A 20903-nucleotide genomic window follows, 5' to 3' on the forward strand; every position below is an offset into this window, starting at 1 on the left:
AATCCTTGCAAACCCTTAGCAGCTTCTGTCAGAAAGGGCTGTCCCTGCACACGAGGCTGTTTCAGACACAGATGACTAAGGAGCAGCAGAGGGGTGATGGCTCTCAGGCTGGGGATCAGGCAGCACACAGCATTTGTCTCCACACAGCCAGACGGGAAGGGTGAGGACTTGGGTTAGTCATTGGAGCTCTTTGAAGGAAGGCACCCCTCCCTGCTCCAGGAAAGCACAAACTCACTCCCAGGGGTAAATCTGTAGAAAAGAAACAAATTAAGCTTTCTGAGGATAGTAGGGTTTTTTGGACCTGTCCATCTACCTATTACCCTATCTGGGCTGTCATCTGGGGACAGGTGGAAAAGATGGATACACAAAGCCACTCCCAGCCAAACCCCTCTGCTCACTGCATCCCACAGGCACCCAGTCTGAGGTAAAATCCAGCACACTCAAAGGGGTTTATTCAATCAGTGTTTTAATGGACTTGAACAGACAACATGGTTTCCATAGCAAAGGATCATCAGCCCCACCTTGTACAAAAACAGAGTTTAAAAACATAAAAGGAACACAACCTTAAAAAAAGCCCAAAAATGGGTATTTATTTTTTAAAAAATTATACAAAAACACCTCTGCCTCCTCACACTTTTCCTGCCTCCTGGAACTTCTTAAACAGGGGTTCATCAGCCCGCAGGGGGAAGGTGAGAGCCCGTCTCTGGTAGTACATGGAGTCCATGGCCAGGTTGTCAATGACATCAGACAGGAGATGAGCTCTCTCCACGGAGCTGCCCGGTGCATCATAGCCCAGGGCAGTGAAATGCACGTGCAGGTGGTGGTAGGAGGGCTGGTAGTGCAGGTAGATCCGCAGCTGGGAGCCCGGCACGCCGAAGCGCTTCACTATGGCCTCCTGCAGAGGGGAAACAGAGAGCTCAGCACTGGCAAAACCTTGGAATGGATGGGAAAGAGCATCTCTGGATGGCAGGAAAGGTGTAGAGAAAGGTAAAAGGGAGTTCAGCTTCCTCACAGCAAGGGAAAGGGGGAAGTTTGGAAGGACAGAACTCTTCCCCACCCTCCATTTCAGCCTCTGCAGGGACAGAGCGAGGCCGCCGGCTGCCCCACTTTTATTTCTCCATGATGGGATGTGCTATCCACCCCTATCATTTTCCCTTTCACTCTTATCACTCCAACTCATTGGAAAAGTAACAGGGATCCGTTACCAGCCAGTGTAATTAAAGCTATGAACAGCAACAGCAAACTCCAGCACGCCAGCTCCGCCCGCTGCAATCCCCTGACTAATCTCCTAATTAATCTCCCACCTTCCCTAGTGCAATTACTTTCCAAATTCTAACGCAGTGAAGGAAAGAGAAGCTACTGCACATCCATCTCCCAAACACACCCTGTGGAAAAACACACCAGCCAGTGAGAACAGGCAAGGGATTGGGACGGGGTTGTTAGTATGAAGAGCTCACTGCTAACAGGAAGTATAAAGCATTCCTACAGCACCTGGATGTGGCATGATCTGGGGAAGGTGCTGATGGAGAGCAGGAGCCGGGCTGTCCGGGCAGAGAGGGCAACACAGCCCTGTTTCATGAGTCATTATCTCCTGAGGAGCAGCCCCCAGGCAGATGCTGTGCCACAAAACCCAGGGCGTGCCTTTGCAGAGGCGGCCAAGCTCTTCCTGGCCAGGGCAGCAGCGTGGGACCAGGCTCACACTCACCTTCCCTTCCTGCAGGATGTTCCTCAGCAGTGGGAGGTGCTCGGCCGTGAGGTCCCTCAGAGACTTGATCTCCCGGCGGTGCACGAGGGCGATCAGGTACAGGTCATCCAGCTGCAGGGACACAGGGTGGGCATGGAGGGGACACACAGACAGCACATGGAGGCAGCACTGCTTTGGGCCTGACACACTATTCACAGCTTCCCAGGGTGTTATATAGGGATCCTGGTGCCATTCAGGGACATTTGTGCTGCACAGGGATACTTGTGTTACACAGGGTTATTTGTGCTGCACAGGGTTATTTCTGTTACACAGGGATATTTGTGCTGCATAGGGATACTTGTGTTACACAGGGATATTTGTGCTGCACAGGGTTATTTCTGTTACACAGGGATATTTGTGCTGCATAGGGATACTTGTGTTACACAGGGATATTTGTGCTGCACAGGGATGTTTGTGCTGCACAGGGATTCTTGTGTCATACAGAGATATTTGTGTTACACAGAGATATTTGTGTTATAAAGGGATTCTTGTGTCATACCAGGATACTTGTCTTCAACATGGGGCTGAATGTCCCAGTATGGGATGAGCTCAGCCACAATCCCACTACACCTCAAAGCATCATTTCTGGCGAAACTGGGTTTTGTCCAGAAATGACCAGAAGAGAACAGCCTCATCCCAACCCATAAACAGTGGGATCAAAAATACTTTCTCAGCATTAGAGACAGATGGAGTGACCAGCCCTCTCATGCTGTGAACATTGCACTCGGTGCTGCCCTTCCCACCTTCACATCTTCCTGAGCACCTCAAAAATGCTCTCTCTGTATGACTGGAGGCTGGAGTTGAGGTGCAGGGACCCACCCAGATATGTAGGGTCACTAAGCCCCTGCCAGCACCCCCATGCACAGCCCACAGCCTTCTCAGTGGCAGCTGATCTGCAGCACACTCAGATAAGCATTTACACTGAACCACAGACAAAAACCATGAGCCTACTAAGGTAAAGACAACAGTGACATGCTGGAGAGATGCACCTTTGGCTCTGGGCATTCCTCACACCTCAGGGTGAGCAAAGAAGCTTCCCCCAGGGTGAGCAAAGAAGCTTCCCCCAAGGTGCTCTGCAGCACTATGTTAATTTGTGCCAGTTCTGTCCTCCCCATTGGCCCGTTGGCCTTCCCTGCCCCTTTTACCCTTTAAGTTCATGTGCTCATGCCCTAGTGAGTTCTCCCTTCCCCATTACCCCACTGGTTTGTGTAACCCTGTCCATCTACCCTGGCATCCCCTGTGTACTACCCCTGAGCCCTCAGACCATAGGATCCCTGAGGCTCTCCTCTGCCCCCCTCTTTCCCTGGATTTATACCCTTCAGCATGTTAGAGGTCCATGCCTGGACCCTCCCGTGCCTTCCCAGCCGAGCTGCTGCATGTGTGTGTGTGTCTGTGTGTGAGAGAGTGTGAGAGAGAGTGAGAGTGTGAGAGAGAGTGAGAGAGAGAGAGAGAGTGCGTGAGAGAGAGAGAGAGTGTGAGAGAGAGTGCGTGAGAGAGAGTGTGAGAGAGAGAGTGTGAGAGAGAGAGAGTGTGTGAGAGAGAGTGTGAGAGAGAGAGAGTGTGTGAGAGAGAGTGTGAGAGAGAGAGAGTGCGTGAGAGAGAGTGTGAGAGAGTGTGAGAGAGAGTGAGAGAGAGAGAGAGTGCGTGAGAGAGAGTGTGAGAGAGTGTGAGAGAGTGTGAGAGAGAGAGTGTGAGAGAGAGAGAGAGAGAGTGCGTGAGAGAGAGAGAGAGTGTGAGAGTGAGAGAGAGTGTGTGAGTGCGTGAGAGAGAGTGTGAGAGTGAGAGTGTGTGAGAGTGCGTGAGAGAGTGTGAGAGAGAGAGTGTGAGAGAGAGTGCGTGAGAGAGAGTGTGAGAGTGCGTGAGAGAGAGTGTGAGAGTGTGAGAGTGTGAGAGTGCGTGAGAGAGAGTGTGAGAGTGTGAGAGAGAGTGAGAGTGTGAGAGAGAGAAAGAGAGAGAGTGCGTGAGAGAGAGTGTGAGAGAGAGAGAGAGTGTGAGAGAGAATGTGAGTGTGAGAGTGAGAGAGTGTGAGAGAGAGTGTGAGAGAGAGAGAGTGTGAGAGAGTGTGTGAGAGAGAGTGTGAGAGAGTGTGAGAGTGAGAGAGTGTGAGAGAGTGTGTGAGAGAGAGTGTGAGAGAGTGTGAGAGTGAGAGAGTGTGAGAGAGAGTGTGTGAGAGAGATAGTATGTGAGTGTGAGAGAGAGAGAGAGAGAGAGAGTGTGCTGGTGCTCTTGTGGCTCCTGCCCATTGGTCTCAGGGAAGGTTGTGTTCACCACCACCACTGCGGACCACAGCAAACTAGAGTGGCTAAAACTGAAACTGAAAACTTCCCCAGTGATAAGCTCACTACTTTTCCACTGTGCAAACAGCTGGCCACTTTTGAATCACATCAGTTCTATAAATAACAATTTTCAAGGCCTAACTGGTCACTGTACAAACCCAGGGCAGCTAAATATGTCCCTTGAGCAGCTCTCAGACAAACCTTTGGCATCCCCTGAAGCACTCAGCATATTCAATGTTTAATGCAACACAAAGATGTGGATCATTCCACTTAAAAAAAAATAAAAATCCCAGTCTCCTCCAGCTCAGTTAGTGGCTTTGTAACATAAACAGTGGAAAGAAAAGGGTTTGGATAGTTGAGATCCAGCAGATCTCTTCACAGCTGTGAGAAACCCAATGCAGGTCTTTGGAAATAGCTGCTGGTCTCAGAGGCTGCTCACAGGACCCTTCACAAAGCTCTTGAAGCACAGAGCTGCTCCTGCACCCAGCCAGCACAGCCATGCTCAGGGTTCCATTTGATTCCCATGCACAGCTCCAGAAAAAGACAGTGCATCAGCTTGTGCTCTTTGGCTCCAGGCTGGCTGGTGAGAGGAAAGGCAAACAGCTCTTCTCCTAAGAACATCTGCATGTTGCTGTTTGAAACAAATAATCCTGTTGCTAAAAAGGCCTGGAATGATGTCATGCCAGGCATCGCTTCAGGCAACGCCTCAGGGCTCCTGCAGATTTGAAACCAACTCAAAAGTTGTGAAAGAAAAAAAAAAGACGAAAAAAAAAAAAAAAAAAAACAAACCCACCAAAACAAAACAAAACAAAAAAAAAAACAAAACCACCCCAAAAACCCCCATCAGCACAAGAAACCAATTCAAACTATTATCAAGGTTGGGCAGCAGCACCCAGGAGGCTGAGACTAGCAGATTTTCCAGTGCTAAAGTGAATTTTCCCCCCATCCAGTAGTCTGAAATAACTGCAGGTGAATTCATAGGATCTGTGGGCCAGGGACTAAAGGAGTGAGGCCACATTGCTAAAAGGACTTTTGAGGGAGAGTCCTGCTGGGAGCTGCATCTCACCTCCCTGATTTCATTCAGCAGCCTTGCCTGTCAGGTGGGATGTGGCAGAAGGAACCTTGTTCCCCAGCAGCCCCGGGGCTGTCAGGATCAGCTCTGGCTCAGTGCCACCCACAGCCAAGAAGAAATTCCTTGGCTCAAAGGCAATCTGGATGCTGTCTGCCTGCCTGGGAAGGAGATCATCAGTCCAAAGGGCCCAGAAAGCTCCAGGGATGACTGGGGAGAAGTCCAGAAGATCCTGTTCAGCGCTCCAAGAGGCAACAGGAACACGGGGAAACCTCTCCTAAGGACAAATCCTGCCACTGAGACACTCCCTGACCATGCCAGCTGGGAGATGTGGATGCAGCAGCTCTTTAGAGAAATCCAAAACACAAATTTTAGCCCATCTATGATTTTAGCCCAGTCCTGATGTGAGTTGCAAAGCTTGGTTGCACACAAGGATGTGTGCCAAGGCTTTGCTGACAGCAAGGAAAGGGTCAACATGCTGCATGTTTTTAAATATTGCTCCACTGGGAGGGCACTGAACAGGGCACATCCTACAAGCTGGACATGTATCCCCTGTGCTGCAAAATCTCACCAGGAAGAAGGGTGTGCCTCTGGTGACCAAGTGGAAATTCGAGCTTAGCTGTCCCAACAGCTCTTGACAGGGGATTTTTGGAGTAAGTGATGTGCAAGGAATTCACAGGGAGCAGACAGTGCCCTGCAGGGACTCCCCGAGCCAGCTCAGCTCTGCACCACAAACAGCTGCTCCCTGCACAGACACACAGGATGGAGCTGCCCACCAGCAGCCTTCTGTTCCCATTTTTTTGAGTTTTAATTTTCATTTTTAAGTCTTAATCATACAGCAACTCTCCCCACATGCCCCCTGCAGAAGCATATGAGGATCAGAAACACGATGGGAACTTTTTCTGATGCCACCAACTTCAACGGAGGGGTGTGTGTATGGAGTTTCACCTCCCCAAATTTAAAGCACAAAAGGGAGCCAGAACCTAAGAAATAATTCTCAATTTAGGATTACAGCCTGGTCTTAGAAATCACTTTCACCAAGTAGCCACTCCCACAAGGGGTAAAGCAGCTGCTCATCAGCCAAGAACCATCTGTTTAACACTGTGGAGGAGAGTTAATTGCAGCAACCAAAGGACAACACAGCTGCCTGGTTTGCACCTCAAGTCAAGGTTTGCAAAAAAAAAAAAAAAACCACCAAAAAAAAACCCCACCAAAAAACCAGACAAGTTCAGCAGAACAAATACACAGGGTTTTGGTCTGAACACATCCTGACAACATTTGGGTTGATATGGACAAGTGAAAGTAAACCTGATAAATACATCTCAGTGGGAGAGAACAGCCTGGGTCTGCAGCATGCCTAATCAGCTTGAGCTAAAAGGCCCTGGCAACGTCATCACTAACAACAGTGTGCACAGGAACACACTCAGACTCTCTCAGGGTGCTCTTAGTAGCCTGAAAGTGGATATTTCCTCTGGATTACCTTCAGATAGGCAGCATTAGAGGAGCAAACCAACCTGGTTTTGATTCCACTTTAAATCTGGAACCAGAACAAAGCCATTGGAAGGATCTGGGTTTTCATGGACAATTCGATCAGCCTCAGCTTTCTTCTCCAGGATATTATACACCCACTGAAAGAGAAGTATGTGATTTAGAAGTCAGCAGAGAATTAAAAAAACAATACCTCAGGTGCATTTAGCCTAGCTCATGGATTACTGCACATTCTCTGCAACTAGAATTTATAAAAAAACCTGCCAATTTTATTTTAAATCACCAAATAATTTGTAATTAATTAGCCATAAAACACTTCATCAACCAATAAACTCCAGAATATTATGAGCACTTCAGTTAAAAGCAGTGGAACCCAGCTCTTGTGGGGCTCAGCACACACCTCTTGCAGCACCATGGGGCTATTTACATCTTTTTTACCCCCCAAGCTGCAGCAAAATCTTTACAATCAGGTCTGGGAAGGGAACTTGGCTGATTTTGTTCCCTATTCAAAGAGGAAGGAGCAGAGTTGGATGTGGCTCTGGCTGCTGGCAGCTCTCTGCAGGGATACGAAAGGCCTGTGGTTTTTTGGGCAATGGATGGCTCTTGGCTCCCTGGCTGATTAGAAAACAGCTCACCACTCTTTTTCTTCCATACTTAAGGTTCCAGCCTCCAGCCTGCCTGTAATCCCTGCTCTGGTTATCCCCCCATGCTCCTCCTGCAAGGCAAAGCACCATTCAGAGAAGAGTTATGGAAATGGAAGACACCAGGGATAAGTGATAGAGTAAGACCAGAGAAAAGCATCTTTGCTCTCCCTGGCTCCCAGCCTCAGCTCCAGCATCTTTCTTTACACTTCCAAAATGCATGTTATGCTCTAGCTTAAGCTTAGCTTAAGTACTGGACTGGCAAGAGAGTCCTCAGCCAGGTCCCTGGAAGGTGGTAACACAAGGCAGCAGGAAATTGCTAAAGTCTGGAAGCTGAAAATGTTTGGAAACATAATTTTCCTCCCCAAATATAGGTCTGAAATATTCTGGCTGCCCCAGGTCGGTAGAGAAGGTGCAGCCAGTTTCACAAGTACACCAAATAAGCTGGGCTGGATTTCCCCCCAGACACTTTGGGGGAAATCCATCAAGAGTTTCATTAATCTAATAAACACTTAGGATTGCTGGAAACTGACCTAAATACATCTGGAGAGAAAAAACTACTTCTCGTTCCTAAATCTGGGATTTTTGGCTTAAATTGCTATCTTTTCTCCTTAGCATCATCTTAGAGATTAGATTCTTCAAGTGATTCTCAAAAGTATGGCACAAGCTCACTCTGTTCCATAACCCTGGGAGGGAAGTTCAGAGGGAAGCTCAGTAGAAAATGGACATTTGCCTTTTGTTAGGATTTTTAAGCCTGCTCTGATCACAAGTGCCAAGCTATCAGTGCCCTAAATAAGTTCGCTGATCAGATGAGCTGAGTTTTAAAGCTAAGGCTGCCTCATGATGGGCAGGTCCTTGGCTGACTGCTCCTGCTGCTCCCAGCACAAGCTTAGCAAGCAGAACACATGTCCAGAGACTGGCACCACAATAAAGCCATTATCCTGAAAGCATCCACACTTTGTATCTTCCAGCAGGAAACACAGATGCCTCTGTAGTCCCCTGGTATTTCTGTCACCCCTCACATTTCCCCTTCCACTTGGCAAAACCAGTTGGACAAAGACAAGGAACAGCATTATTAAATCCCAGAGGTCAAGGACCGACCATGATTTCTCAGCAGATGCTCCTGATGGTCACCAGGAACGTGTTTCCACGTACTGAAACCAGCTCACAAGCACTTGGGGCAAGAGGCAGAGTGAGAGCTCAAGCAATTCCTGAAGGCAGCTGCTACACCAGGAAACATAACAAATTTGGGAGCAAAAGAAAAGAGAAAATATTCCATGAAGGCTGTGGCCTGGAAGAAACACACACTTGCCTCTCTCCAGCTAATAAATGCTCCAGTTTAAGGCAGCAGGAAAGATGGGAGAAGGCGGGGGGAGTGGGGTGGGTGGGGGGAAATCCAAGGCTCCTGGTTAGTTTTGGGGAGTTATTTTTAATGGAGAGCCTCAGCAGCCCCAGGATTTGGTTTATTCCCCCTTCTGCAAAGGCTGGCATGAATTGATCCCTACAAACTTGTACTCCTTTGGTCACTAAAGGAGAGACAGGAAGATGAACAGTCAAAAAGTAAAAAAGCTGGGACTGCCTGGGGCAAGTAGCACACTAAAAGTAACAGTTTCACTACGTGGAATATGGACTGAGGGGCTGAATGACAGGAGGAGCGAGTTGTGACGCAGGAATCCAAGCACATTCTGTGCCTTTCCATTTCCACAACAACCAAGAGACTCCTAAGAAGCCCAGTGAACAGCACCAATGCCCAGGAAGCCAACCTTGGAAAGGAGAACAAAACTTAGAGTTTCTCCAGAAACCTGAGGAAAGGCAATTTCAAGTCCAGCTCCAAGGCAAACATTTTTCTGCAAAGATGGAACAGGATGTCCCAGCCAACCAAATAAGAGGGGACAGCATTACAGAGCTGACAACACAACCAACAGGGAGATGGGGCAGAACACTCCTAGCTCTCCAGCCTGGGTTTCAGAGAAGCCTTCTGACAGCAGTGCTTTGACAGAGGAGACCAAAGACATCTGTGCCTGCAGGAGAGGGCATGGTACCCATACCTGGATGCTGAAGCTCTGGGACTGGATGAAGGGCAGGGTTATGTTCTTGTAATCCTCCCAGGTCTCACGGATGAGGTGCACTTCCTGACGGAGATATTTCTGGATGTGTTTCTCCGTGGCAGGGTACACCACTGTGGCTTTGATCTCTAGGAACAAACACAATCACTGAGTTACCACCACATTGCTTCCTTCAGTCCCCAACAAATCTGTTTTCCCTTCCAAAAAATGCCACACTAAGACATTTTGAAGAGAGGGTGAGGGAGAATGGACATGGAAAACAAACAAGTGCTTTAACCTCCTGCACTGCTGCTGCTTTTCTGAAGAAAGAGAAAGCCAAGGGCACAACCAGGGCCTGTCTTTCCAGTTCAGGTGGAGGAGTCTGCTGCCTGAGTTTTTCCACACTCTCTCTTTCACACCTATTAGCAACATCGGGGCAGAGGAGGGGCTCCCAGGGCAGTGTTTATGTGCCATCAACAATCAGGACAGAAACACCACCCTGGGGACAGAGACACATCTTCCTCATACTTAAATTCAAAGCTCACAGGACACACCCAGCAACTTCATCCAGCCACAAACCAAGACGAACTCCCAGGAGTAGCTTCATCCCAGAGCTCAGTCAGAGTGCTTGGCCTCAAGCCCCAAGTACAGGAGGCAAAGAAGTCAAGGGCACAGGGACAGATCCAGAGCAAGCAACGTGAGCTGATAAGTCAACACAGCTCAGGATGAGCCAAGGGAAGAGGGCTGAGTGACCCTGGCAAAAAGAAGACATGTTCTGTTTGCCTCAAGATTGGAACTTTGCTGTGTAATTTCTGTGGCATTGAACAGGATGCAAGTGCTCACCTTGTCAACCTGGCAGCTGTGATGTCGGCAGCAGCACATCCTACCCACAGGGCCAAAACACACAGAAAACATCCGTCTTTGGCTAAGATTGGATGTGTGATACCGAGCCTGCCACAGCTCCAAGGTGCTCCAAGGGCACAGGAGTGTCTCTGCCTTCTCAGCTGACAAAGCTGCTATAAACTTCAGTGCATGAAGGAGAAAAGCCCCATGAGCCTGAGCAAACCCCAGGCAGACCAGACTGAGGCGAGTGACTGGGGCACTGTGAACACTGCAGACTGTGCCCAGGGTCTGCCACACAAAACCACAGGCTGCACACACAGCAGGGCACCAAAACTGTGCTTCATTCCTTAAGTATGTACAAAGGCTAGCTAGACACTGAATATAAACACCTATTTGTTCCCAGGGCCAGGATTTAGGATGGTTTGAGTCTTTTTTAGTTTTCTGCTTTCTGTTTTTTTAAGGTCAGCGCTGCACAATCTGAGAGACTCTGCCTTTTCATTCCATGCCAAACACAGCTTAATGAAATCCACAGGAAAATGCTGGTAACATGAAATATGAAAATGCAAACCACAAGGGCAGTCTGGTCTGATTCCCACCATACACATGTTCAAACAAGGTTGTTTTCCAGGACTCAATTAGCACTTCTAGCAGGATGATGTAATACCAAAGAAAAAAAGACAAGGCTGTAGCTCTCCTCGCTTAAAAAGATCAGCAAAGCACTGGGGAGAAAACAAAAAAGGCGAAAGATAAAATACCACAGCCAGCCTCAGGCTGAAACTTTCAAAATTTGATTTTATACCCCAAAAATAGAGCAAGATCTGCAGCAAAAGCCCCTCAGTGCTGGGTGGTGATAACCACAGTGCGTGGGGGTGCAGGGGACCCATAATGGCTTCCCTGACACCTCCCCAAATTGGGGGTGGCTGCTCATGGTGGGGAGAGAGCTCAGGGTGCTTTAAATGAGAGATCATAGGACTCCCTAATGTGCAGCTGCAGCTGAACAGATGTTTGGAAGAAAAGGCAGGGGAAAGGCTGTGGTTCACTTATGATTATTTCCCTTCTAAAGGTCTCATCAACCCCAAAATGCCCCAGTGATGCTAATTAGCATCAATCAGTGCAGCCAGAGAGGCTGTTTGATACCTGCTCAGAGCCTGACAGTCCTTAGGAGCTGCACACAGGATGCCAAGTCACAGCTGAGCCCGGACTCGGCTGCAGGAAACATCCACAGCGAGACCAGGCTTGCCCCAAAATGTTTCCAGTGCTGGCACTCGGCCACACTCCGGTTTCCAAGTCTGCTCCTGGCAGGCTCCATGTGCACCAGAGCAGCACGTAGGCCGTGGGGCACTCAAAACCTGCCCCGGCCTGGAAGTGGGGGTAGGGAACCACTGGACACGTGATGTGGGTTTCTAAGCTGGCTGAAGCACCAGGGATTGTCTCTGCTCACATCTGACTCACATCAGCCAGCCTGTTCCTGAACGCCAGCCGGGGGCCACCACAGAGCATCCGTGGTTTATTCTGGAAGACAGGACTGACCATCAACTAACTGGAGGTTATAAAAAGCCAGGAGGTTTAATTGAAGGAACCTGGACAAGCAAGAGGCAGAGAACAACTGCCCAGGCTGGTAACTCTATGACAGGCACTTGAGAGGAATCACCACAGTGCTGGGAAACTGCCCAGGAGAAAAGGAGGTTCAGATTGACCAGGCACACACTTCTCCCCTCTCCTGCTAAAAACAAGAGAGGAAAACACAACCCAAGACAAAAGAAAAATCAGAACACCATTTGGGAAATTTAAGGAAAAAACGGCTGGAGGCAGCTGCTGTCAGGAGGAGAGGACAAAATATGAGCAGAGAGAGCTCGGGCAGTAGGAAAGGGCACACCAAGCTCACTAATGATCTGTACTTGGGGCTCATCCCCTTCTGTGCCACACTGTCCCCAGGCTCTGCCAAAACCCCACTCCAGCTCAGCACATCAGTGAGGAGAGGCCTCACACTCTCTTCTCCCACCCCACTGGAGCATTAACATCTACTACCAGCCTGTTTTAGACAGATGTAACCCCTTCCAAGGAGCCAGGAGAAGTACACAGGACAGGCACAACCTATTTCTCCTTTTGGCCAGGGGTGTTTTTTCCTCTCTTTGCTAGCAGGAAGCGGAGCTTTCGTTTATAAGCTCCCTAATCAACCTCACCATCAGGTGCAGGAAGGTGCCAAGGCTGGGGAACAACAGGCAAGTCAGCATTTGAGCTCTTACAGGTCTTTTTTTCCTCTTTCCTGCTGCACCGAGTTCTGAGCTGTCTTCTCACCATCAGGTGGGATTACAGCACCTTGGATGCAGCCCTAACCAAATACATAATGCCCTAAGTAAATATATAACACAAAACCTCCCTCTCTGCATGAACAGCCTCTGTTTGGGTTTATGGTCACACAGGAACCCCGGATTCCAACCCAGCCCCAGCCAGGTGTGCCCATGGCTTAGTCCCAAACAGCTGGGGCACTCTTAAGTGAATGAATTAAAGCTGCAAAGGATAAAGCTTGCATAAGAGCTCACAGTTTCCAAGGCCAGCACATGCCAGGGCAAGCCAAGAATACTGCCAGGGACTCAGTTAAGGCAGCCTGGCCCCTGGGGCTCACACCAGGACTTGGGGGGCTCAGGGAACTTTAGCTAAAACAGGCACTGCAAAGAGGAAAGTTGCAGTTTACCACCTCTGCACAGAGCAAAGCACAAGGACACCCCCAAATATCCTCCAAACCACATGCTCCCATGGCTTCAGGCTTGAGCTTTTTATTTTAAGTGTAAATGCAAGAAGTTTCCTTGGCTGGGCAAACCCCAGAGGCAGCCAAAGCATGGAGATGCAGGAAGAACCAGCCTTCCCACTGCAGCTCCTGCAAGTTTCTCCAGCTCCTCACTGCCCAAAACCAGACTCTTTTTAGGATGTGGATTACTTCCTGCATGACTGAAAACTTTCCTTCCACACTCTCCCATTTTTCCCACAATTTCTCCACTTCATGTTGGAGCAATGGAGCCAGAGCTTCTCCTATTGTGCTTGTTTTAAGATGTTTTTATCTTAAGATAAAAAGATAAGAAGCTTCAGCTTGCAGCCAGGGAGTAAAGACTCCTTAGAGGACTGATAAGAGCCCTTAAATCACCAGCATAGCTCTGGAGAAACATAGTCCCACAGCAGCCAGGCATGAAGAGGCTGCTTTTTGCCACAAACATCAAACTCTCCTTGGCAAATGGGTGTGAGGAATTAGATGCTATCAGGCAACATGCATATTGAACCATCTGGCTTTTACAATCCAACCTTCGGTAGTCAGAAAATGTTTCCCCTTCTGTGAAATCAGCCCTTGCCCTCCCTGCAGGGGAAAGCCAAGGCTGGGGGTTCTTCTCACATCTAGGCTTAAGCTGCCTCTTAAATCAAGGGAACATCCATGTCATGGTTTGAGTCTGGCACAATGCCAGTGCTTCTATGAGAATACTTCTTTTCTTGGTATCTACTGTGAGATGTGATCAGAGAAAGAGCAGAGCAGGCTCTAATTTAAGATTGAAAGAAAAAAAAAACTTTATTAACTTAAACTTACAAGGAAAAACACACAGAACACAGGATGAAAACTTTCTAAATTTCCTCTTCTTCTCCCTACTAAATTTCTTAATTCTGTTACCACTTTTTAGATCACTCGCTCTCAGTTTATCACTACTCTTTAGATAATCAATTCTCAATTCCTCGAGAAGAGAGGGGTCTCTCCTGCACTACAGACTTCACCCAGGAAACAGTCGAAACTTCTCGTGTTTCCGTGTCACGTGTGGCACTGCCTGGAGAACATTTTGCCATCGTGACCTCTTCCTTCCATGTCCAGTGCTCTCACCACTGCACATGGACCAGAGCTGCTTCGAGGGTTTTTCTCTTTAAGGATGTTTTGTCTAGTTCTAAAAAGAGCACAGTCCCTCTCCTTTTGGGACACCTGTCCCCCCCCAAATTTCACCCCCTGGGGCTGAGGGGTCTCTTGAACAGAGATCATCTTCCTCTTCTTCTTCTTCGAAGACGGAGGGCACCACCACCACCCTCCTCACCCGTCGTCTCTGTTCACACACTTTCACATCACCGCACTCTCCTGGCTCTGAGCCATTGCCTCCCCCTAGAATGCAGTCTCTGTGTCACAGGAACTCAAGGGTTCTGCCATGGCTATTCAAGAAAAAGTCCAGCCAAAAGCCACTCCATCATCTCCTCCCACCTAGGATTCTTCTCAACTTCTCTCAATGTCTTTCACTTGCCCATTTTCTTGCTATCTCGCTCTATTTCTTCAACTTCAGGAAGACTCAGCATTTGCAAGGTTTCCATCATCCCAAGAAGGGTTAAAAGTCCCAGGCTCTGCCGGTTTGGTTCATGAACTCTCTCGGCTGGCTGCCCTGCTGGGCACCCCCCCCCCCCCCCCCCCCCCCCCCCCCCCCCCCCCGCCTTCTCCTTCACTCCAGCTGAGCTATCACAGGCACAGGCTGCTCTCCTCTCTCTTCCTTGCGGGGGGGAATGGGGGATGGCTGCCCAAAGCCCTCGCAGTGCAATGCTCCTCCACCCTTCGGCCCAGGCCTGGCCTTCCTCCTCCGGCCGCATGGCTCCCCTCCCCCGCCCAGCTCGGAGCCGGGCAGGGGAAGGTCTGCTCTCTTCCAAGACCGGGCAGGGGAAGGTCTGCTCTCTTCCAAGACCGGGCAGGGGAAGGTCTGCTCTCTTCCAAGACCGGGCAGGGGAAGGTCTGCTCTCTTCCAAGACCGGAACTCAAAGAGAGTTTCCCCTGGGAGTTCACAGCTTTTAACCCCCTGTGTTCTCAGAGGCGTATCCATGCCCTCAGTAGACAAACCAGGAGCCAATATTAAAATCTGAACACCGACTGGCGTGACCACACTATCTCAAAAAAACTTCATTTCCTCTCAAACCACGACAATCCAGAAAGTGGCCTTAAAATAAGATGCACATGCCTGCCTTTGGTAGCAGCACAGTCACATCAGCTCTGATACACTACTCCCCACAAATTCACAAAGTCCCCTCTCCTCACTCCATGGGTTTGGGTTGCCCTTCAGACAAACTCTGACCATTACTGGCTTGTCTGCAAATGTTATTTTCCATTTTAGCCTTGACACGTGCAGTAAAATCAATGAGATGAGCAAGACTCATCTGGCGCTGCCTTCACACCAGTGTGCTCCCAGACCTAAAAATCTCATCAGAGTGAAATTCATCTTCCCCGAGTGAAATGTTCCTTCTGAGGTCAGAGGGAAGTCATTTGCTCAAGCAACATGCTTTGGCCTCCCTTTCCCTGGGTCACCATACAAACAAGGCATCATTGCTTGGCGTCTGTGCTGGTTTGACTGCACAGAGGGAGCAGCACCCAACCCTCTTCACAGAATCACTGGGTTGGAAGAAACTTTCAAGATCATTGAGTCCAGCCCATGTCCTAACTACTCAACTAAACCCTGGCACTCAGTGCCGCACCCAGTCTTGTTTTAAACACATCCAGAGGTGGTGACTCCACCACCTCCTCGGGCAGCCATTCCAGAACTTTATCACTCTTTCTATAAAAAACTTTTTCCTGATATCCAACATAAATTTCCATTGCTGCAGCTTAAAGCTGTGTCCTCTGGTTTTGTCAGTGCTGCCTGGAGAAAGAGTCCAACCCCACCTGACTACAACCATCATTCAGGAAGGAAAGGAGGTCTATCTCTCTTGTAGAGTGTGACGAGGTCACCCCTGAGTCTCCTTTTCTTGAGGCTAGAAAACCCCAGCTCCCTCAGTGGTTCCTCACAGGGTTTGTGTTCCAAGCCCCTCTCCAGCCTCGTTGCCTCCTCTGGATGCGCTCAAGTGTCTCAATGTCCCTCCCAAACTGAGGGCCCAGAACTGGACACAGCACTCAAGGTGAGGCCTCACCACTGACAAGTACCGGAGAAGAAAGACCTCCATGATCCTGCTGGCCAGCATGGAGGTGGGGAAAGAGTGAAGGAAGTCTCCATTTCCAGCTGAATGAAGAGCCCCAGGCACCTGGGAGCACAGTGGCAGCACTAAGAACATGCTCTGGAGGCAGCTCCTCGTGGCATCAGCACGAGTCACTCGCAGTCACCACTTCCTCTGTCTTGAGGTTTATCTCACCTCAGAAGCAAAAGGCTGAGTGTGGCACGGTTCAGTTGCCCAGGGTGCTGTGAAATCCCCCAGGTAAATTCCTTCATCGCACAACACAGGACTGTTCCAAGAAACTGCTTATTGCCAAAGTCTGGCCTTTTTTCTAAAATATTTTACTGTATCTTGTACCCAAATGTAAACTTGCAAGGACCAGGAGATAAAACCCTGTAACACTAACCCTGCAACTAAGGAGCCAACAGACCCTGAGCAAGGGCTCCCTGGGTCTCCACATTATGACATTATCCCAGGTCAGTCAAACCCTGACTGCAGCCTTACAGGAAATTCCTCCTGTTTAGGTTCTTAAGCCACATTCCTCATGTCAACTGTACACTATGTCCTTGGGCTGACTCAGCTCCAAAGGGTAATTTCCCTCCCCTCCTGACACACAGGGCTGTTTGCTAGGTGCCAGCGCAGCTGCTCACCAGCAGCTCATGCAATGTGCCCACCAAACAGCTATTTGCTGCTAATTGCTTCAAAAGAAGAAGGCTCCTTGCTCTCCACACTGACTTGGGGAGCCTGGACAGCAGCTCCAGGGCCTACAGCCCCCTCCTGATTTCCTGCTTGGGGCTGCTCAGCATCCAGAACGACTTGAGGGGTGCCAAGGAGAGGGGTGGGAAGGAAGGATGCACCACTGAGTAATATAACAAATATTGCAATAAATTACCTTTTAAAGACAGATTTAAAAGTTATTAAAAAGATAAATCTCAGCATAAGAAAGCCAGAGGCTTCTTCCCCATTCAACCATGCAGGAGGGGTTTTGCACCTGGCATAAGTCTTAAACAAAATAAGGAATTCTGTTCTCGGAGCAATGTGGAGTTACACAGCGCTGCAGCCAAGTGCTGTGAGGAAGGCAAAGGCGGGCAGGGCTGAGCTGGAGGCAGCCCAGGGGATTTCAGTCTTGCAATGCCACCTCGTGGGAATCACTGCAACTCCTGCCAGGCTGGAATACAGCAGGCACTCAAGGAGGAGCTTTCTCAGCTAAGAAAGAGGAGCTTTAAGATCTTCCAACAACACCCGTGATGTTATGGTGTTTTCCTCAGGCTGAAACTCACTGCAACAACAAAATCTTTAATTTTGAGTCCTACACAGGAGAAAAGGAGTTTTGCACAATTCAAGCTGACAAATCCAGACAGTGCTTCCTCCTACACTGTGGGAACAGAGCTAAAACAAGAGAATTTTTGGAAAGGCACATCAAGCATCATGAAAATTTAACTTGGCCCTGGAACAGCATCTTACTTAAGGAACTCAGACTAATTTTGACTATTAAACCTGTTTGGTTGTTATTGTGTTTATAAAAGCATTGAAATGGAATTTATCACTGCACTTCTGGAATTTAAATATATACCATCATTCACATGGAATTAATTGTGGACGGTGATTCAGCTCCACTCAGGTGAGACCCCACCTGCAGAGCTGCCCCCAGTTCTGGGGTCCTCCGCACAGGAAGAACATGGAGCCACTGGAGCAAGTCCAGAGGAGGCCATGGAGAAGCTCTGATTGGAACAGCTCTGCTCTGCAGCCAGGCTGGGAGAGCTGGAGGTGTTCAGCCTGGAGAAGAAAAGGCTCTGGGGAGACCTTAGAGCCCCTGCCAGTGTCTAAAGGTGCTCCGGGAGAGCTGGAGAGGGACTGGGGACAAGGGCCTGGAGGGACAGGACACAGGGAATGGCTTCCCACTGCCAGAGGGATGGGATGGATGGGATATTGGGAATTAGGAATTGTTCCCTCAGAGAGTGGTCAGGCCCTAGCACAGGGTACCCAGAGGATATGTGGCTGCCCCTGGAAGTGTCCAAGGCTAAGTTGGACACTGGGGCTGGGAGCAACCCGGGACAGTGGAAGGTGTCCCTGCCCATGGCAGAAGGTAGGAATAAGACAAGCTTTAAGGTCCTTCCAACCCAAAACAGTCTGGAATTCTGTGATTAAACTGAAGTGCCCAAAGACCAGCCCAGCTTTCCAGTGGCAGCTGGAAAGCACCACCACTGCAGGGCACCTTCCCATTGGGACCAGAGTCCTCTCCCCAGGGTGAGAGCCTTCCACTGCAGCTCCCCAACCTGCACATCAGTCCTTGTCATACTTGGTTATCAACAGTTTTATAACACACAGATGTGTGAAATCTTCAGGGGGATGGGGGTCATCTGCCCCAGCACTTGAGGTTACCAGCACTTAAATCCTCCCCCAAATACAAACTGCCTGTTCTTACCAGGTGACAAAAAAGCCCATGAGATGCCACCATGGGATGAGAAGCAGCTGCATGTGCCCTGCAGACTGTTTCAAGAGAAACATTCTGGAAGGAGACAACTCTTTCTGACTCAAGTAAGAGCACTAAGAGCACTGATAATCACCCACAGAGAGCCCTCTCACCCCTGAGCCTTTCTGCACCTTCCTGTACAAGGTCACCAAGCTATGGCCATTCAGTGCCTCATCAGCTGAGCCACCTGCCCGTGGCATGGGAAAAAGGGGATGAAACGGGGCAGCATTCAAAGCCTCGGGATGAGACATTGCCTCCAGGGTGGCAACAACCCACTGACCTTCCCACCTGGGCCAGGTGTGCTGCTGTCACCAAACCACAACCGGGGTGACACAGCCAGGTCCAGCGGTGGCACCTGCCTATCTCACAGCATCCTCCCCTCGGGAATGGGCAGGAACCACATCCTGGCATCCCAGCTGCCCTCCCAGGATCCCTGGGCAGGGCTGAGGGCACTCACCACTCAGCTCCGGGGGAGGGCTCAGGTAAAAGGTGCAGTAAATGTCATTGTGCATCTGCAGCTCTGCGTTCATGGGCTTCTTCAGCAGGTCTGGGATCTTCTCCTCCTGGAAAGGAGTCTTTTCCAGGATGACTACAGCATCTGTGCCCTCTCCAGAGAGGCCAATCCTCTGGAATACCAATGGATAAAGTCATCAGCAACACAGATCCAGCACTGGGTGGACAGTCTGAGGTCAGGGATCATGGCAGACACCTTGCAGCCCTCCAGCATACCCAAACCCCCCTGCAGGCCAGACATCCATCCAAAAACAATAGCACATTTGCCTGGAAGCACAGCAGGAATTTGCTCCCCACCAGGGAACACAGGTGGTTTTTGGGGGAGCTGGGGATGTGGGCAATGACTCAGCCCATCTGCACCTCCCCAGATGCTCCCAGATTTCCTACTGACCCACAGCACCAATTTCATCTCTGACATTTCCCAGGAAGAGGGCAAAGGCAGGAGTGGGGATGTACATCACTGTCAGGGAGCAAGTTCTGGGGCAGGGGCCACTTACTGCTGCCCTGCTCCAAGGAACCACACAGCCCCCGATCCAGTGGCCTCAGCATGCTGGTTTTGGGAGGTGCTGGGTGTGGAACATTCCCCATCCTCATTCCTGTCTGTACAAGACCCACATGAGGCCTCACCATACCACCTGGGGAGAGCAACTAGGCTCACCTGGGGCTCCCAACCCTGTCAGCTTGAGAAGGAAGATGTGTGCTAATGCCTTTACAAACAATTTGATGAGTGTTAATGTCTTTGAAATGGGTCTTAACGTCTCTATTGACTTTGGGCAGTTTGGCTCCAAAAAGAGACAAGGGTCTGTACAAGCCTGAATTTCGGGGGAAAATGGCAGGTTTAAGGGGGGATATGGGGAGGGCGTTCAAGAAGGCTGTACCTCCCTAATAGCTCAGCGAATGGGGAAAGGAAGAGGAAAACATGCGGCCGGGAGTTAGGATAAAAGAGAGGCTGTGCCCTCCAAAACCTCGAGAAAGAAAACCCTGCGGGCATGTGGCCCAGTGCACTCTCTCACAGCACTGGAATAAAGCTGAAGGACTCCTATATCTCCTTTTAAGCATAAACCTCTAGCGTTTGTGGGTTTTCCTGACACGCTCACAAGGCAGAGCAGGTCTGTGCCCAGTTGTTACTGCAGCAAACCACCGACTCAAGACCAAAGAAGCAGCCCGGAACCTCCCTGCCCTCATCTCCTGCTTGGCTGCTTGGCTGAACCTCTTCAGGAGACAGGGGCCGAGGCAGCTGCATGGTTCCCTCGCCATGCACAATCCCAAGAATTATTGCACATTTTCCTGTAATGGCTGTACAATTTACAGACCCAGAATCAGCACGCTGCTTGCAATCCAGTGCCACTTCACTACCAAGCACGAAGAACGTGCCGGAATCCAAAAGCATCAAATCATACCAAGAAGAAAGAGGATCGCAACAAGCTCTCCGGCCGCCTCCCCTGACCCCAGCTCCGCCTCGGGCCGGGCCGCGCCGCCCGGGGGCTCGCGACACGGGCTGCCGGGGGCGGGGCCTGCCCGAGCGCGCCGCCGGGGGCGGGGCCGTGCCCACAGCGGGGAAGATGGCGGCGGGCGCGACTGCCCCCCCACTCCCCGGTACCTCCGCGTGCAGGAAGACGATTTTGTCTCGGGCCGACTCCCGCAGGACGCGCCGCACCCGCAGGTCCGACAGCGTGAAGGCGGCGGCGGCGCCGCCTTGAGTGGCGGCCCCGCCATTTTTCTCCTCCTCCTCCTCCCGCTTCCTCTTCGGCTGCGGGCCCTCCGCCATGGCTCGCGGCCGCCCCCGCACTGCGCACGCGCCGCGCCTCGGAGCGCGCTGAGACATCGCGCCCCCTGGCGGCTCGGAGGTCGCGCACCCCTGCGGCGCCTCCCACAAACACCCG

The 20903-nt window shown here is 50.3% G+C and overlaps 1 protein-coding gene across 1 annotated transcript; it reads right to left on the reverse strand.

Moving 5' to 3' along the window:
- Nucleotides 1–449: 449 nt before the first annotated feature.
- Nucleotides 450–20788, reverse strand: DCPS (decapping enzyme, scavenger). The gene is made up of 6 exons (XM_059867370.1): nucleotides 20621–20788; nucleotides 18965–19133; nucleotides 9267–9412; nucleotides 6604–6717; nucleotides 1706–1816; nucleotides 450–895 (listed from the first exon to the last, which is right to left on the reverse strand). The coding sequence occupies exons 1-6, from the start codon at nucleotides 20786–20788 to the stop codon at nucleotides 629–631; spliced, it is 975 nt and encodes a 324-aa protein (XP_059723353.1). The 3' UTR covers nucleotides 450–628.
- Between the last annotated feature and the right edge of the window lie 115 nt (nucleotides 20789–20903).

The sequence above is a fragment of the Haemorhous mexicanus genome, chromosome 24 (genome assembly GCF_027477595.1).
Source record: "Haemorhous mexicanus isolate bHaeMex1 chromosome 24, bHaeMex1.pri, whole genome shotgun sequence".
NCBI classification, from domain to species: Eukaryota; Metazoa; Chordata; class Aves; order Passeriformes; family Fringillidae; genus Haemorhous; species Haemorhous mexicanus.

Bases quoted from the DNA above. Each gene is read 5' to 3' on its own strand.
- DCPS (XM_059867370.1), bottom strand. From the start codon at position 20,788: ATGGCGGAGGGCCCGCAGCCGAAGAGGAAGCGGGAGGAGGAGGAGGAG. The intron at 1,817-6,603 runs GTTGGTTTGCTC...GTGTCCCTGCAG, and splicing joins TAAAGTGGAATCAAAACCAG to CTGGATGACCTGTACCTGAT. The intron at 896-1,705 runs GTGAGTGTGAGC...TCCCCTCTGCAG, and splicing joins ACATCCTGCAGGAAGGGAAG to GAGGCCATAGTGAAGCGCTT.